The sequence below is a fragment of the Nesoenas mayeri genome, assembly GCF_963082525.1.
Source record: "Nesoenas mayeri genome assembly, chromosome: 24".
Lineage (NCBI taxonomy): Eukaryota > Metazoa > Chordata > Aves > Columbiformes > Columbidae > Nesoenas > Nesoenas mayeri.
Window position 1 is genome coordinate 2118584 of NC_137546.1, and position 13490 is coordinate 2132073.

The 13490-nt window shown below is 44.6% G+C and overlaps 2 protein-coding genes across 2 annotated transcripts in view; one reads left to right on the forward strand and one right to left on the reverse strand.

The window, feature by feature from the left end:
* Positions 1-1493, forward strand: part of ACAP3 (ArfGAP with coiled-coil, ankyrin repeat and PH domains 3) — a gene marked incomplete at both ends in the record, with an annotated part of 61483 nt that extends 59990 nt beyond the window's left edge. Inside the window, one exon of the mRNA XM_080358721.1 lies at positions 1387-1493. Within this exon, the coding sequence (XP_080214847.1) occupies positions 1387-1493 (107 nt within the window). The remainder of the gene's footprint in view (positions 1-1386) is intronic.
* A 2089-nt stretch (positions 1494-3582) lies between these two features.
* On the reverse strand, positions 3583-10624 carry SCNN1D (sodium channel epithelial 1 subunit delta; the record flags this gene model as incomplete). Its single annotated transcript, XM_080358989.1, has 12 exons — positions 3583-3993; positions 4238-4313; positions 4651-4706; positions 5464-5521; positions 6062-6140; positions 6331-6448; positions 6883-6981; positions 7350-7513; positions 7905-8008; positions 8453-8646; positions 9380-9632; positions 10308-10624. The coding sequence occupies 12 exons, from the start codon at positions 10622-10624 to the stop codon at positions 3583-3585; spliced, it is 1929 nt and encodes a 642-aa protein (XP_080215115.1).
* Positions 10625-13490: the final 2866 nt, after the last annotated feature.

Sequence of the window (13490 nt, forward strand, 5' to 3'; positions counted from 1 at the left end):
AGACAGGCTGCAAGGCACAAGTCCCTGCGGTGTCAGGATAAGTTCAGATTTGGATAAATTCAGGGTAAATTCAGATGGTGTGCACAGGGAGCACTGGCAGGAACGATGGGAACGGCCTGAGTCCCAATGAGTAAGGATGGGCTTGGGTGACTCTAATCAGAAGCTCACAGGTAGGTCAAGTTGGTTTTGTGCCTGAAAATCGGCAGATGCTGATCAAAGCCTTGCTGACGATTCTGAGCCGTTGCCACCCTTGTGTGGATAATGCTGGAAACTAAAGATTCTCAAGACGTTTTGGGTTGAAAAGAGACAATTCGCAGGGTGTGCTCACCCATGAGTGGGGCTGGAAGGGGACGCGGTGGTGACAGAGGGACCTGTCCGAGCAGCTGGAGGGATGTTGGGGTGCTCTCAGACATCCCCTGCAGGGTTTGTGAGCCAATATGAAGTTACGCCGGGCCCTGCGGTTGACTTGGCTTTGCAGAACCAACACAAAAGACTAAAGGTGTGTGTGAATACCTGGGATCCTTCACTTATCTCTTCCCCTGTGGCTACGTGGGTTCATCACCAGGTAAAAATGAGCTCAGGAGCTCCGTCCCTGCTAAAAATTGCCCCAGAACACCAAGCAGCAAGCATACAAACAGACGTACAATTAACAGGATGCGGGTGCCTAATTATCTCTAGAATCGCAGCATAAATCTGAAACCCTTCCTGCACGGAGATTCTATCACAGAACCGCTGCTGGGACGCCTGAACTCTTTGCCTCCGCTTGACTCAGCTGTCACGGAGAACTTTATTATCCGATGGTGCCTTCAACAGGTTGTTGTTTTGTTCCAGCACAGCGGGACTGATGTTGTACCTGCCACAACAAGCCCTGCCAACTTTGCCTGCCAGAAGAAAAGCCAAACAACCAGTAAATTACCTCTGTTCCATGCTGAAGACTGTCCCCAGCAAATTAATATCAAGCCCCGTGTTCCTGACCACGTGGAGCTTTCGGCACAGCAAAAGACATTTAACATTCTGAGCACTCAGCTTCCAGATTTTCTCCGTCCTTCAAGCCTTAAAACCTCCCCACTGTCTCTTAGGCTTTGGGAAAAGTACCAATAATAAAAGGAGGAATTATCCCCAATCTGATTGCGATGCAAGAGTTTTGAGAGCAGGTTTATGGATGCGAGCTCATGAATAATGTTATTAGCAAAGAATGGAGAGGCAAAGCAGAAGCTCTGAGGCTCCCAAGCTGGGCTCGCTCTGTGTATAGAGCTGTGTCTGATACCCAGATGAAAATGATGAGTTCCGAGTGAAAGCGGCGCGATGCAGCACACGCTGGGGTGGGAAGCATCGAAGCAAAGCCAAAGTATCGGGACTAATGCCTCTCCCTGTGTGTTTTTGCAGGAGATGCCACGTACCTGGACATCTTCCGGGAGTTCTCGCACATGGCTTCCAACGACCCGGAGAAACTCAAGCGGAGGAGCCTCCACTTCAGCCACTCCTGCCGATAAAACCTGAGCGGGTCTAACGGCCAAGCTGAGCTCAGCTCCTGAGCAAAGACGTTCTCGGGTTCGCCTGGTCTTGGCTTTTGCTTCCCAAGTGGGGAACAGGCGTTCCGGGGGTAATTCCAGAATCAGATGCGTTCAGACCGCAGGCTTCGGTTCCTGCCTTGCAGCACCCGAATGCGGCTTCAAGTTAATTAGGCTGATCTTCCAGCTCTCAGTGCCTTTGCTACGTCGCTATTTCTGGGAGAATCTCCCATTTCTGAGTGTGTGCAAATACTCACGTTCACAATGCTGCACCAGCGCCCATCTCTAAGATGAACTACAGGTAAGTCCTGAGCATTGAGCGTGCTGGTGAGCCTGAAGTGCTCCCAAACCCAATCTGCTGCAGAAATGTTGGTAAAAACCTTCATTTTGCTGCGTGTCACCCCTGAGGATCCCTCCACCACTGAGACATCGGGTTTAGCGTGGACCAGGCAATATAATACCGGTTCTACGGAGACTTCACAGCAATACTGAACCAGAATCCAGCGCCGTGGCTCCCTGTCTCAGCAGGGTTGGACTCTTCTGCAAGGCACCGCTTTCAGTATTATTTTTGTCATTATTTTGTTATTGTATACCAAAATAATAAAAGGTTATGTGTGGCCTATACAGGTATAGGCATCACGACATAATCAAGTGCATTGTCAGAATTACATATGTATATATATATATATAAAAACTATGATGTGCTGAAATGTAATATATCTTATGGTAGAAGAAATGTATTTTTGAAAGGGCGGGAGTGAAAACAAACCCCACATGCAAACAGCACCTGTGAACCGAGAATAAAGACAGGAGCTTGTGTTTACATTCACATACATCTCCTCGTTCTTTCTGATTCTGGATCATTACAAGTCAGTGAAGCACTTTAGTACGAGAAGGTTTAAAATATCTCATTTACCTGGCAAACTGCTGCTCACAGCTGCACAGGAGCTGCCGTGCGGTTTGCAGCAGGAAACACATGGGACTTTGGATTTGTAGCTTGCGATGAGGATCCCACCTCTGTGTCTACAACCAAAACTCTTCTCCCAATTCGTCCCTCTTTAGGCTTCTACAAGTAAGGTCTGGACATTTTGAAAAAGACTTAGAAGTAACAATTAGGCAGTAACAAACCCAAATATTGGCTGAAGGCAAAACAAAGTCGAACTGAACTCCTGGTCATAGTCTGTATTCAGAGCGTTTTATTATTTAAAAAAGTTACAAAAACAAAGCTCGTTGGTTTCGTGTCAACTCTTGTTTTCTACAGAAAGTCATAAACAGGTTTATAACAGAGTAAAATGCTTCTGTGCAAACACCATCATAAAAAATAAACGTGTTATTTTATGTACACATAAGTTACTGTCAAATATTAACATTAAAACGTCTCTATAAATGGACTGCAACAAAAACGCAGCATTGTTTTAATCTTCTAAATAAGTCAGATGCTTCATCTGTGACATAAAATGTTATCAACCCCACTTCTCTTTCCTCTAAGACACTGAGTCTCGTTTGAAATAACCTGAGTGAAGTCTAAAAGCATCTCAGCAGCAGCATTCAGTGCATCGTCCTCAAAACGCAGCAGCGGTAGGTTAAGGACAGAGGGGTCTGGGACACACAGCTGTAATTAGAGCCCCCTCTCGTTATTACAGGCTCTGTCATCCTCCAGACAACACTGATACGAGCACCCACTCCTTGGATTATTGGAAATGCTTGGCCGACGTTTTGCCGGAGCACACGTGTGAAATGTAGATGGGCCTGTCTGAAGCCACAGCCTCATTTCCTAACAAGGGTTTCAAAGTTAAAAAGCGATGAACAGGCTTTTTATGAGGATTCCATGAGTGTCCCTGAGAGCAGAAGTACAGTCCTCCCCTCCCTGGATACTCGTTAGGAACAAAAGGACATGTTGTGATGCCCGAATCCGGGACACACGGATGGTTTAATGCCAAACCTGCAGGAGCAGTGTGGCGTGGAGGTGCCAACAGCTCGTGGACCCAGAACGTTTCTGGTTGTGACCTTTGTGACAGCACCTGAGCACTGGGGGAGTTTCAATCCCCCACTTGTGCACACAAAGGGATCCTCAGCTGTTCGGTTCCCTTTCCGAAGTGCTGTCCTGCGTGTGTCTAAATCCATTCAGCACCACGGTCGGGCAAAGCTCTGGCAATTCCACCTTGCTGGAGAACAGCTGAAGGTGCAGGTCACTGTTTTTCATGGCAACAGTCGCTCCAGCCAGGTGAGGCTGAGCAGAATCATCACCTATTCCAGCTTCTTCTTGCACAACTCGGTAGTTTTCTAAGGCCAAGCTCACGCTGGGGATGGTCGGAGTTTGAGTTACTTTGAGTGTCTTCTTTGCCCTGAAGCTTTGGTAGCAGAAGAGGAGAGACAAGACGAGTGTATCTACAAGCAGCTCGAACATTTCGACTACGGACAACACCGAGGATCCAAACCAGAGACTCCACTGGCTTCCCATGCTGGACAGAAGCAGATTCACCTGTGGAAAGAAGCAAAGGGTTGTGTTTAGCAAACCCAGCTGAGCTCTGGGAACATGAAATAATTGCGTATTGCCAGCAGGTCAGTTGCCATTTGTGTGACTGCGTAAAATGCGAATTCTTTAAGTCTCTTTCTTAAGAAGAATAATCCCATCCCATCTTGGGGGCTGTAAATAATCCTCTCTCCAACCACACTCGTAACTAACGACAATTAACGATGTTTTGAGTTGATGTAGTGCAACCTACTGAGAGTAAAGGCGACTCATTCACAGACTGGTAGTTCAGCTGCTGGTAGAAGATGGTCACCTTGGCAATGTCCTTCCTGCGGGGCAGAAAGGGAGCAGTTAGCACTGGTGAGATGTCCTCGTGGCGTCACCCGCTGGAAGATACAGCTGGAATTCTGCTCTCCATTCTACCCGCTGCTTGCCAGGAAATACATTTCACCACTCACTCAGCTTCCTTCCTGAAGGTGTTTAACATGAGCTCGGAAAAAATGTCACAGAAGTGACTCTGACAGTGTTGTCATAAAGATGGGAATTTATTGGCTGAGCCTCTAGGTTTTTGTCTTGTCCTCCCTTTCCAGTCTAACATCTAGAATTCTGCACGGAGGAAGAGTTAATCCACAGTTCGAACAGCGGCACCTTCTCGCCGGGACTGACCTGTTGCTGGTGGAGTTATACCCGTTCTGGTGCCGCAGGGCTTGGCGGACCCAGTCCTGCAGCAGAGCACACGTTTGTTATCGGTTTAATATTATACATGTTTAATATCTTGTAAATATACATTTCATAAGCAACAAAATGGCTATTTCAAATAATGAAAAAGGATGTAATTGATTTGTTTATAACATACAGTGACAGCTATCAAGCAGTAGCTATATTTGCCAGAACAGCTAGGAAATACACGGGGATATTTGCAGTGTGTGTAGTATTCCGGTTCTTAAACGCAGCCTTTAATGACAACTCCACCAAATAATTTCCTCTTTTAAAATGTGTCAGTTGTATTTACATCTACATTATTACCTGTTTCACATGAATTAATTAGCTGGTCACCCAGCGTGAATGGCCATTTAATGTTAGAACACGAGCAATGGCAAGAAGTCACCCACTGACTCATGAGTTTCCATGGCAGCCCTGCGGCTCCTCGCCCACAGTCATGAGTTGTGACACCGCAACAGCCACCGCGAGCACAGCGTCAGTAACTCCGTCTCGCAGGTGGGAACTGAGGCAGTGAGGTGAATTGCTTAAGGTCATGAGGAAGTTTGGATTAGAGCTGGAACTGCATGTACCTCTCGAGCACCTTAGTCTGGCATCTTAACTACGGGGTCATTCCCTTGGGCCCAGGTTTTGCACCAGTTTGATTTATTTGCCACTTCTCTTGCTGCTGAGTCATTGTTTTCACCCTTAACTTCAATGTTCCAGCAGCCACAGTAAATACAGTACCCTGCAAAGGTAGCAGTTGTTTGTATGGAGTACCTGAGACTTGGTTGATGGCCATTTCGCTGTCCCAGCTGACACCTTGTACAGCGATTCCCTGATAAGATACAAATGGAGATTACAATTTGGCATTTAAAAGTGAATACGTGAAGGAGTTTAGCAATGCTGGCTACTTGCCCAAAGCAGAAACAGCTCCTGAGAACCTTGGAAAAAGCTTTTTAAGTCAGCCTAGCAAATAAAACCTGAGGTTGCCTGAAAATAGTTGAGATCAGGAGCAAAAGTAGAATGGTTTCAACATCCTGACAACTTTTCTTTGATGCACTCAAAACCAAAATGTTTGATATAAAAGACTTATGTCTTTCCATTTTAACTTTGACCTACAATAAAAAGGTGAACCAAGAAAAGTAATATAGATTGAAAAATGACACAATTTGGCTTGAGCTTACTAAATTATTTCAGTGTGAAGAAAACCATTTCTCCTCTCTGCTGTCACGCACACACAAAGTTCTTATTTAAGCTGTTTAATGCTGTCATGTTTTTCCTTTTGCAGCACTGGGGCTCAAACATCAAACTGAAATCTGGTTCAGAAAACCCCCTGCAAGCTGGGCATTTCTTGTGCTTTCATTTTGTGACCTACCGGCAAGGTTTGGGGCACTGGTCAAAACAATTCAGGTGATGATTTCTGAGCCTGTTGTAGAGCTGGTAAAAGCAATGACCTGGGGAAAGAAATGGGAGGAACGCACTCAGAAAATAGTGGGTTCACTATCCATGTAAATACACAGAGAGGCTGCATTCAGTGATGGGAGAAAAGCAGGAAAGAGGCATAAAGAGAAGGGTGATGATCTAAGGAGTCACGTAACCAGTGAGTATTGTAGGCAGGGGTAGGAAGTAGTTTTTTACTCTTACCCCACGCAGGCTGCTTATTGTAGTCACAGTATTGGGCACCGGGAGGCAGTGGGTAGTAGTAATAGCCACAGCCACATTTTCGAACCATTATGTGCTGAAAGCAGGAGTGCAAACAAGCCTGGAAAATAAAGAAGGTATAACAGATTGGATAAGCCAGAAATTCTCGAGTGCGTTCCAGCTTCTAAGAGACAATGTACAGATTTTGTTACTGCAAAAAGACACCAGCCATTACTAGAGCATGACGATGCAACAGGTTTTCACTTTTCATTCCTTGTCTTTACCCCTGAAAACAGTATTAAACTCAGTGAGACAGAATTTTCCCCAGCTCCCTTTTTCATTATGCCCAGTAACACCTCAGTTAAACAGCCCAAATGTCTAGAACCAAAACCACACTCCAAGTTGTAACACCCTGTTTGTGAGCTTCTTTCCAGATGGCCACGAATCTCTCTGTTCTCTCCAGCAATGAACCCGATGATTTGTAAATGCTCCCTGGAGAGTAAGGTATGACTTGTTTGCTATTAATTTACTCTGAGTAAGCCGCTCGGACAATACCTGCAGCGTGTAGGAGTTGTTGTACAGGAGTTTAACATTCACATCACTGCCATCAGTTGTGCATTTCCCATAATTGCCACCCAGGCGATTCACCTCATCCTGTGGACACAGAAAAGAGGCTTGGGTGATTAGGAGCTTTAATTGTGTCTAGCCATCACCATCTGAACTTAACTGCATGGAGCATCCTATAAAGGACAGGAAGTGGAGTACTATATGTGAACAGCCAAGCTATAACTTGCTAATAAAATATATAAATTTACAGGGCAAAGGTAGCGTGTGGTCAGTCACTGCGGCTCAGCTGACAAGCAGTAAATAAATCATCACATCAAAACAACTAAATCACTTCTGTATGTTCGTTCTCATCCTAATATACACATGCAGCCCCCTGCGCAGAGCTGGAATGAGATGTAAGAGGCGTAAGAGTCTTGGTGTAAAACAAATCAGGCCCCAATGTCCTGAGGGTTTACCTGCTGAATGCCGATGGTCGTCGCGATGCCTGGTCTGATGTCAAAGCCTTCGTGCTCGAGGAACGGGGTCTGATTGTGGTTGTGTATCATGACCTTCACACCTGCTACTGTAGACAAGAGTGGGATGTGATCCTTCTGCTCAGCTCTCAGGATAAGGGAAAGTCCTGCAAACCGAGGGAAAGGGAATCATACGAGAACTTATTTTGGGCTAAAATAGGAACACCACTATGTCTTGAGTCCTCAGCACTGGTCAAATTGCTGGTTTAGCTCACAGAAGAGCCATTTTTTTTCCTTAGAGATCTGGTGGTCAGAGCGGTCAGGTGGCAATTGCACCAGCCTGTTCCAAATCTGTAATAATATTCTGCTTGTTTTAAGATATGGCTGATATGGGTATCATGTACATGTGGTGAGGGAAGCAAGCAAATACAGTGAATAATTTGTGCCACCAGACTAGAAGAGACGGCTACATATCAGTATGTATAGAAGACATATTTAATCTACAGCCAAATTATATTAACTTTAGCTCTTCTTCCCACTCCTTGCCAAATAACTCACCGTAAGGAATTCCTGGTTTTGTAGCTGTCCAAAAAGAGTCTGTTCCCTTGCTGTTAAAAGTATAGCAGCTTCCAAACACTGGGTGGTGAAAGTGAACATAGTCACTGAAATCAAGAGAGATTTTGATGCGTTTTAATGGTGAGTGTAGCAATACTTTTACTTCTCTGTAGGAGGTGTTGTGTGTGTACAGGACTGCCTATGGGAAAGAGTCGTTAACTCATTGGAGACAAGGAAAAATCAGGTGCACAGCAAGTCACTGCTCAGCCAGCAGTTTATAGGAGTTTGTGAGAAGAGCTGGGTGAACACAGGGCAAAATTTAGTCTATGTGGTGGAAGGGAAAGCAGAATGCTGATTTCTAGGTTCCTAGCCCCACACTATGACCATGTAAAGCTGTTCTTTCTTTGAGTCCAGCCTCCAACAAGGGCTAAGCCTGGCAGTACGCCACGAGGTGCAGTGCCTGCATTGCCTGACAGTGTATGCTCAGTTTTTGTCTCCCAAGTCCTTGAGTTCTGCTGAAATCACAATTAGCGCCTCAAGAAGTAACGTACCCAGGTCTGCAGGGCTCCCCATCATACTGACAGGAGTAGACCATATCTTCTATTTGCTCCTCATGATCGGAAATGTTGATTATAACTGGTAGCTGGGACATGATATTCATGTAGTGAAATCTGTACCATTCGAGAATTGCATCCATCCCAGACGAATAGGTCTTATAGAAGCAATTCCCACCCGTGGCATTGCACTGGAAGAAGACAAGAGAGGGAGGCATTGAGCACAGCCAGGACATGACAGCCTGTTGCTGCCACTGGTTACTGGATTTGTCACTGCCAGAAGGACTTTACAAGTGAGTGGGCTGTGCAAGATCATTGATTTTGCTTTTGTTTCACTTCACGAGAGTCCTAGTAACCAGCATAAACTGTCAGAGGCAGGAACAGGCTTTCCTGAAACATCCTCCAAATTGTCACTACACAATGCTGAAAACATCTGTTTTTTCAATCATTTTTTTCAACGTACATTGTGAGAGCTTTGTCAGGGCCCTGACTGCACTATTAGGTCTTATTAGCCCTGATCAGCCTCACCTGGGACCTCCACCCACACCCTCTCCTCACCTGGGGCCTCCACCCACACCCTCTCCTCATTGGTGCAGGAGCATATTTAAGCTCAGCCCAGGACTTCTAGTCTGCTTAGTCTGTGCTGTGGAGCTGCTGGTGTCCTCCTGCCTCACCACAGATGCTTTTGATCCAGTGGAACAATGTCCTGGCCTCAACTTAAACCTGCCTCATCGCCAGGATCTTGCCCGATGAGCTGAACTCTTGGTTGGATGTGGCCACCATCTGTGAGCTTTCCCTGCTTGCTTGCTCAGGTACGTTGGGATGGGTCCCAGTCCCCCCTGTCAGAGGGTTCCCCCCCAGCCCTGTCCTCTCTGCTCGTGTCCATAACCAGGTGAAAAGCTCAAAGAGAAGGCATGCGCTTACCAGCTTGAATCCCACACTGTAATGGTTCTTCCCTGACATGTTACTGTGGTCAGGCATTCTCAAGAGGGAGAAGTTCTGGCTCAGCTTGAAGCTCGATCTGCTGCGATTGCTGATGTTTGACAAGTCTTTTATATAGATGTTTTTCTCGTTTATGCGGAATAAGCTGGCTGAGGTGTTCACACCATACAAAAAAGTAATAGATTCCTCTGCCATGCGATCCAGTTGAACCAAATGTTCGCTGACCAGTTCAAATCTGCAAGGAACAGAAGCGTTAGCTATTTGTGAGCATTCACATTTCTATTACACAAAACCACTTTATGTACCCTCACAGTATCTATGGAAAGGTCTCTGTAGACTTAGATGCCTGTGTGAGAAAAGGCAGCAATTACAGTGCCTATGTTTTGCATTCCTAATTTCAATAAGTTTATTAGGAGCTCCAGTAGCTTAATTTTCAGTTGCTGGATCCTCCACTAAAAACCTCAGAACTTGTAGCATCAGCTGCACAAACTAGCCAATTAGATAATTATTCCAAGGACATCATTACATCATTTCCCTGCTATGTAATTGGAAACCAAGCAGAATCAGCTCTAGCAAGCACCACTCCAGAGATCAGTACTTTACTTAGGAATGAATACATGCAGTAGCCATGTTTTTCAGGGAAAGACTGTTTTTTATCAGGGCACAGAATCAGCAGCTTGCACCAAGTCACAAGGCAGAGTTCCCTCTCTCCTGACTCAGTGCACGAAACAAACTGCTACATGCTCTTGCACCATTCCCAACAAGATCTTATCTTAAAACCAGTTTGGAAATAACAATAGTCCTTTTCCACCTTTGTTAGGCAGAGACTTCTCTCTGCCTCCAGCCTCCTCCAGGTTGCTGAACCTTCCTGAAGAAACACAACTAGAGTCAAGGGGGAAGAACAAAATACCTGTATGGGTCCAGATTGCAGATGGTAATAGCTGGAAACATCTTGGGCTCTGAATGCATTGACATGGTCAGGACGACAGGGTAGGCCCAGTATTGGTTGAACATCAGTGCAAATTGCCAGTACAACATGCCAAAGCTGGCCAGAAAAAGCAGCGTCCAAAAAGCTGTTTTCATCCTATTGCTGCCCGAGCACACGAGGCGGATGGTGCCGTGGATCGTTGTGTTCTTGCAGAAGAACTCAAACATATCCTTAAAGGAATCGTAAAACTCAATCAAGCCTTCTTTCCTCTCCTCCTCTCTTGCCACTTCCTGCTCCATCCTCTATGTCTGTTTCTGTTTAGTAAAAAGAAAACAAAATAATCTTATTACCTCGTTAGGAAGACTATGGCCAGTCTCTGGACTCTATCAGACAGGGTGCCAATGAGTTGGCCAAGTAGCAAAAGCTGAAAATAACTGTGAGGTGACACTCATCATCCAGGGTTTGGACACCAGGAAGCGACAAAGAGGTCAAAAGTTCTGTGTGCTGCTGCCCTCAAGTAGCTTGAGGATTGTACCCTGCTCACATGATGACTTCTCTGTTAGTGTGTCTATGCAAAGCTCAAGTGACTAATCCACGAGTCTGCAGCCCAAGGGGTGTGTAGTTTTCTTCTTTCTAAGAACACTAAGGACAAACGGTTAACTCTGAAAGGGTGCGTCACCCTGAGTTAATACAGATCTGGAACTGATTAATGAGTGTATTGCCAGCGAAACACACTGGCCTGTGGGCCTGAGACAAGGCTGTCTCAGAACCAGCGAGATGGATTCATCCTTATGTCAAGGAACTGGGGCAAATCCAACTTTCAAGTGAATTCAAGTGGTAAATCAAGATTCAGATTCAAATTCTGCTGTATGATCTCTTATTCTGCAGAACGGAGGTAAACTGAAAATCACTCTAAGAGCGGCACAACTGGAAAACAAAATCCATATCTCCTTTGTCACCGTAAGTAAAACAATTACTGTGCTACTCTAGATAATTCCAGACTTTATACTGATCAAAGTGTGAATATTACTTATGCTCATATGCTTTAGCCAGCCCAGACTGAGGGCACCTTCCTGGGTTTTAGTACCGGTTTGGGGCATCAGACTAATGGTGACGTGGTTCCGCTTACTGAACATGACATTAAGTCGTGCAATATGTGATTTTCCAACATTACAGCATTCTGTGAATCACCCCACCTATTATGCTATTAAGAGAAGTTTACTGAGTACGACACATTGCTCCAACCTGAACTCCAAGTAAAAATCAAAAAACCAAAGGTATTGCTTAACAATAATACAAAACTAACTCAGAGGCTTATGTACCCCCTTTATATTTTTATAATTAAACTGAACAGTGCCCATCAGATTTTAGATGTACTTGCCACTGCACAAGTACAGGAACCTCAAGCTGATTTGTATGTTCAACCTTTATCTTATTATTTCTTTCTTGTTTGATTTAGATGAGAAAAAAGGAAAATAAGCCTGCAGTGTATGTTAAGAAATAGATTGAATGACTCCTTGAATATGTAGGGTATTTTAAAGTAGGAATGAAAATTGTGTGAGACTAAACTAAATTTAATTTGTTCTTGTTGTATTAATCTCACTTGTCAGCCTTGCTTTAATGAAAAAGACAGGAATAAATGGTAAAAGTTACCAGAATCAAATCTCTACATAGAAAAAGTGTTTGATTTTGAATTAAAGCGCCCCCAAACCTGTAACCATTCAAACCATGGCTTTCACAGACAGTTTTCAGCCATTCTGATCTGGTTTTTAAGGCTATACAGCTAGTTAGCTCCTACCATCTGAATCTGCATTCTTAAAACAACTACAAAAAACCACATGATAATGCAAAATAACAGAGCGAATCTTTCAAAACACATGTGTACAGGCAACAGAACATCCTCTCTCCACTGGTCTCCCAAATCAGCCCACCAGTAATTGATTTAACGCAGCAATTGTACCCAGGGACTTGACAAAACCTGAGCAGCTGCCTGTCTCGTGTGTGTAAGTGCCTGGAGAGAGGCTGCAGGTGATAAGAATGTCAGTGGAAGTTTAACATATAGCAACGGCACACAAGTATATGGTCGTGTATCACAGCAACTTGATGCTCAAACCATAATAAACACTTATACATGAATGTCATGTAGGCAATTATTTAACCATGTGTATAGGTATCTATATCTACATCTCAAGCACATATAAATATATATATATATAGAGAGAGAGAAATACACAGGAAAACAAGCAAGAGCAAATTGCAAACCACCATCCCACGGTACCTTGGCAGAAACTCTATCTCTGAGTGTTTAGAGCAGCCACTAAACTCAACCTTCGGCTTTCTCCTCACCAGAAGGCAAGTCCTGGTCCAGAGCTCTCGGGTTTCTCCCTGCGGCATTGGAGCTGTCCAGTCTATATGGATCCAATCGATGACATCAAAAGGGGCAGGACTTGAACAGATCACGGAAATTATTCAAAGCATGATCCAGGGAACAATAGGAAGTGAATGAACTGGACTAACAAGTTAACATGAAGCTCACACTTGAGTTAAAAGTTGTTTTGAGTGGTGGTGGTGTGTCTTCTTTTTTTAAGGGCTAGAATAGCTTTTTAGCCATCATTTCTACAAATATCTAGGGAGGTAACCACGGATCCTATAAGGTTCTTTCCGCATTGAACTCTCCCATCAGGGAACTAGATTTCTGCCTTCTTTTCCCGGTTTCCGGAGGCTTGCAAGATCACTAGTAATTGAAGCCATTAAGGTTTCCATAGGTGTGCTTGAGGAATTACATACCTCGGTGTAATCTCAAATGATCAGCTACTCAGTTTACGGTGCACACAGCACTGGATTTCTTCCTTCTTCTCCAAGACTCTCATCTCTCGTGGGCTATCCCCTACTCGCTAAGGATTTAACTCTTCAGATGTTGAGGCTTGAATACACTAAATCAACCATGACACTCAATTTCGATCGGAACACCCCGGTTTTGTAACACTGCTTAGTTTAGTTAAGGCTTGTGAAAATCTGCCTAAGGAACACAGAAGTAGATTCGGAATTCTGGGACTGCTAAAAGACAAGCACCTCGGATCGCTTGCATAATTAGTCCTGGCATCTGCCCAGCTGGAAAACAGCTCTGCAAGGGTTTTGCAAGAAGCTTGTTATGTGAAAATATTA